Here is a 4,838-nt window from a genome sequence, read left to right as displayed (position 1 = left end):
AAGTGTGTTTAATTAGGGTTGGAGCTAAACGCTGCAGGACACCGGCCCTCTAGGACCGAGTTTGGAGCTGTAGGTTAATAAAACACAATCTAACAGGTAGAAAATTAAATTAGAGACCGGACTCGAGTACTACAGCCCTAATACTTACATAAATACAGTTAAAACCACCATTACAATAAATAGCCATTAAAATATTTTTCAGTTTCCCTTGTTCATGGAACACACCAGAATACAACTTTTCATAATAGCAAATAAATCCTGTTCAATTTAATACTGAATGAGTCATGACAACATTTCTGTAGAAAACTTTCATGTTAGTCAGTGTGACATTTTCTGAAAACATGTTACAAGATTATCAACATTATCAAAAGATCTTCTGTAACACATGAGGTACATTTGTGTGTCTTTAATCTGTAGTGATATTTCTAAAGATCTGACTGCAGGTTTCAGGAAGTCTTGAGTCTTTAACACAGTCTGTGTATTTAATCGTCTGTCATCATTCAGTCAGTATGGAGCTCAGTCAACTTCCTCTTGTGCTCTGTGAGTATTATTTTCTCTAAATGTATTTCAGTGGAATAGCTATTATATTATGTAAATGATCAAGTGTTTTAGTGTTCCTAGATTTATGTCTTTTCTTGCTGCTCTCAAAGTTTCAAATCCAGCTCTTGTTCGTTACATATGAGTGAAGGATGATTTTGAGAGAGGAAGTGTGCAGTTATTGTCGCTGTTGCCATAATATTCACTAGTACACAGTTAGTAAGAGTTTGTCTTTATTCTTCTGCTCATGATCAGACTGTTGTCTTCAAGTTCCCTAAACAGTTCTCTGCTATGACCAAATCTATAAAATACCAGTCAATGTTTTCACGTTAATGTAGACACATATACAGTCCCCACACAATATCTTTATATTTGCCCATCTGTATAATTATCTGTTCATTGTTCACATTGTAATGAGTTTTTCTCTTTGTGTTTTTAGTGCTGATTTCAAACATCTACTCCGGACATACTGAAGGTGAGTTGATTTGATTCATATATTTTCATCACATACAAGTGATTTGGCCCCACTTTATATTAAGTGGCCTTAACTACTATGCACTTACATCAAAAATTAAGTACAATGTACTTATTGTGTTCATATTGTATTGCAAAACACTTTTGCTGCTATTGAGGTGGGATATGGGTAAGGTTAGGGACGGGTTTGTTGGTATGGGTAGGTTTAAGGGTGGGTTAAGGTGTAAGGAATGGGTCAACTGTGTAATTATAAATGTAATTACAGAAATTAATTGCAGATGTAATTACGTGCAGGTATTTTTAAAATATAAGTACAATGTAAAAACATGTATGTACACAATAAGTGCATTGTACCAAATTATTAATTTAAATGTAAGTATATAGTTGTTAAGGCCACTTAATATAAAGTGGGTCCAGTGATTCTAACTGTTGCAAACCAACTGAGAGTTGATCATTTACTTACATTTAATTATGGTTATAAATGCACCCTTTTAACCAGTTGAATTATTCATGTTACAATTCTGAGGTGTGAAACATTAGTCTATCAAAAGCAGCAGATATATTTCTTACATTCTGTAATGAGGATGCTGAGGCCGAGTTAGAATCCATATGCGGGAGTTTATTAAGAGCAGTTTCAACATGCAGGAACGTGAAGACAGGCAGAGGGTCAAAACCTAAGTAGCAGCCCGATCCGTCAACATACAGGCAATGTGAGCAGGCAGGCAATATGTCTAAACACAAACATCAGTCCAATCAGGCACCCAAAGCAAAGGGGATAATCCAAGTAATCGATAAACAGATAAACAGGCAGAATCATACACAGAACAGGCAGGCAGAATAACCGGAAATAACGCTCAGCAAGGCAGTGAAACTGGCAATACCTCATGAAGAATGAGCGTTCAGTATCTGGCTAAATAGTGGTCAGAACAGGAAATGGGCATAGAAGAAGCAGAGGGAGTGGAACACAGTCAGTACTCTGGTGAGGGCTCCCTCTGCTGGCTTGGCATTACACATTCTCTGTGAAATCAAAATCGAAACCGTGAGAGACAAAATCTTCTTTTGCATAAATTGTTGAAAAACTTTCACAACTCATGTTTCCAAATTCCCAGTGATTGTATATTGACAGATCTTTTATTAACGACTATAACAGCTATAGAGAACAACACTTCAGTCACATCTGATTTAGCATGTGTTTTACAGTCAAGTAACTGTGTTCTTACAGTAAAAGCAGCTCATTGTTTTCATTGTGAATTGTTGTTATTATACAGAAAAAACAAAACCCAAAGTAACCATTAAACCTGCTCAACATGTATTCAGAGGAGAGACAGTCACTCTCAGATGTGACACATATGCTGAAGGAGTCACTAGCTGGCAGTACAGCTGGTATAAAGATGGTTCAGGCAATGCTTTCAGTGTACAGGAACACACATTCGGTTCTGTTACTGAGTCTGATGCAGGTAAATACTCCTGTTACGGAGTAGAGACAGAAGGATCACGAACATCACGCCGCAGTGAAGAAGTTACACTGACAGTATCAGGTGAGTTTGATCATCACTTCACATACACACACACATTTAACATGGTATTAATGAGTGATTTCTCTATTTCAGATAAAGCCCAGGCAGTTTTAAATGTTTCTCCGCAGACGTGGTTGACTGAAGGAGATCCAGTGACTCTGATCTGTGAGGTTTACAGCTCCTCTACAGGCTGGACATTCAGCTGGTTCACTGAAACTGTCTCATCAGGTAAGATATAATGTGCTTCAATCATGTAGTAACATCTGAATAAACTGGTTTCATGAAAAATATTACAGATATTAATAATATTTAATCAATCTGAATACACTGATTATACCAACAAAGGTAATTTATAAGACTCATGTAAAAATGACTGCTCATTTCTTGAAGTAACTGCACTTTTTCACTTCATACAGGCAACAGCAATCATTATGAGCTTCTCTCAGACAGCAGCAGAGGAGCTGGAGGAAACTACACTGTCAGTTCTGCTGCTCTAAAACACACAGGAGTTTATATGTGCAGAGCAGAGAGAGGAAAACCAGCCTATAACACATGGTACAGCAACACACAGCCACTTTGGGTCACTGGTGAGTTCAAACTGAACCACAGAATGAGTGAGACACTCTGGAAATTTTCCTTGAACTTTTTAGAGCTTGATGTGTCTTGAAATTTTATCCTGTCATAATATATACGGCTACTTTTGAATGTGAATGGAGAAAGATGCTTCTGCTGTCAGGTGTAGTTACTGCATCTACTAGCAGGTCCTAAATAAACCAAACTAACCAGCAAAACCTTGATTCCTGGGTTAGCGGCAAAAATGTAAAACGTTTAATTCTAATGGTGGAAAATTGTCATGGAAAACTAAAATATAACTACTGTGGCACAAAAGTGTTGCTTACATAAGTAGACTTCAGGGAACATAATCAAATAGGTGTAATAAAAATGTATCATCTGACATATTTATTAAATAGTGTTGTCATTATAAAATGTATTTTAAATATTTATGTTATTGACCACACCTTGATTCTAGGAGGCACTTTATCAACAACACAGGACACTCAATGTGCACATCAGCACATTTTATAGGATGGACCGTATAAACACTTAATCAATCATTTTACAGTTTGATTAGTATCTGCCTACTAATTATATTAGTAAATTAATACACAGCAAACTATAAACACTAGGTTCACACTGTACAGGCAAAGAAGAACTGACCCCCGAGTTGAGTCTGGTTTCTACCAAGGTTTTTTTTTTTCTCCAATAGTAACACCTTATGGAGTTTTTTTTGTTGGTTGTCACAGTTGTCTTTGGCATGCTTGCTGATGGCATAATGACAAATATTTTAAGGTGTAATTTTGTTTATGAAGTTTAAATAGAAATACTCAGTGAAGACTTGTGGATTTTTGAGACATTACAGCTTGAATATTTTTCTGAAAAGCTGCTTTGAAACAATTTAAGTCGTGTAAAGTGTTATATCAATAAAACTGTCTTGAATTGATTTCTGAATTGTAGCTGTAATTGTCTTCTCAGGTGTTTCGCCTCCAGTCTCTCTGATCGTCAGTCCCAGTAGAACTCAACACTTCACATCTGTCTCTCTCTCTCTGAGCTGTGAAAAGTTTGTTCTGGGTTTGATCTGCCATAGTTCATTGAAATGTGTTTACGTTTTTTTGAATAGTGATGGGAAGGGTGGGGGGTGGTTTAATGGTAGACTCAACTGGTTTTATTTTCAAACTTATATTTTGTCCTATTATGCAGTAATTATTTTTGATACCTTTGACTGACCTTAATATTCTGAGTTGTGATATTAATGGCCTAAATGGCCCTCTCAAACTTACAGGTTTTCTGGATTTTTTGCGAAGAAGAAAGATTGATATAGTGTTAGTTCAAGAATCCCATTTGAAAGAGGAGGATGTACACAGGTGTAATAATACGTTTTATGAAGTGGTATCTCACTCATCTATTTTTGAGACATTACAGCTTGAATATTTTTCTGAAAAGCTGCTTTGAAACTAAGTAAGTCGTGTAAAGTGTTATATCAATAAAACTGTCTTGAATTGATTTCTGAATTGTAGCTGTAATTGTCTTCTCAGGTGTTTCGCCTCCAGTCTCTCTGATCGTCAGTCCCAGTAGAACTCAACACTTCACATCTGTCTCTCTCTCTCTGAGCTGTGAGGACCAGAGTAACTCTACTGTATGGACAGTGAGAAGATACAGAGACAGCTGGCGGCTGGAAGATTGTTCATCAGTGTTGGGTTTACAAACAGGATCTGCATGTACAATCAGAGATACCTTCACAGAGGACACTGG

General features: G+C 36.7%; 1 protein-coding gene across 1 annotated transcript; it reads left to right on the top strand.

Moving 5' to 3' along the window:
- Positions 1-509: 509 nt before the first annotated feature.
- LOC107719712 (Fc receptor-like A) lies at positions 510-4,513 on the top strand. Its single transcript, XM_016527198.1, has 7 exons — positions 510-540; positions 977-1,012; positions 2,280-2,549; positions 2,622-2,756; positions 2,945-3,115; positions 4,062-4,157; positions 4,509-4,513. The coding sequence occupies exons 1-7, from the start codon at positions 510-512 to the stop codon at positions 4,511-4,513; spliced, it is 744 nt and encodes a 247-aa protein (XP_016382684.1).
- The last annotated feature ends 325 nt before the right edge of the window (positions 4,514-4,838 follow it).

The sequence above is a fragment of the Sinocyclocheilus rhinocerous genome, unplaced genomic scaffold (genome assembly GCF_001515625.1).
Source record: "Sinocyclocheilus rhinocerous isolate Xijiao unplaced genomic scaffold, SAMN03320098_v1.1 scaffold331, whole genome shotgun sequence".
In the NCBI taxonomy this organism is placed as follows: Eukaryota; Metazoa; Chordata; class Actinopteri; order Cypriniformes; family Cyprinidae; genus Sinocyclocheilus; species Sinocyclocheilus rhinocerous.
This window is presented reverse-complemented; position numbering and strand designations above follow the sequence as displayed.

What these genes read in the sequence shown, in the direction of transcription:
- LOC107719712 (XM_016527198.1), top strand. Translation starts at nt 510, where the DNA reads ATGGAGCTCAGTCAACTTCCTCTTGTGCTCT. An exon ending in TCAACTTCCTCTTGTGCTCT is followed by an intron (nt 541 to 976) that starts GTGAGTATTATT and finishes TTGTGTTTTTAG; the next exon opens with TGCTGATTTCAAACATCTAC. An exon ending in CACTGAAACTGTCTCATCAG is followed by an intron (nt 2,757 to 2,944) that starts GTAAGATATAAT and finishes CACTTCATACAG; the next exon opens with GCAACAGCAATCATTATGAG.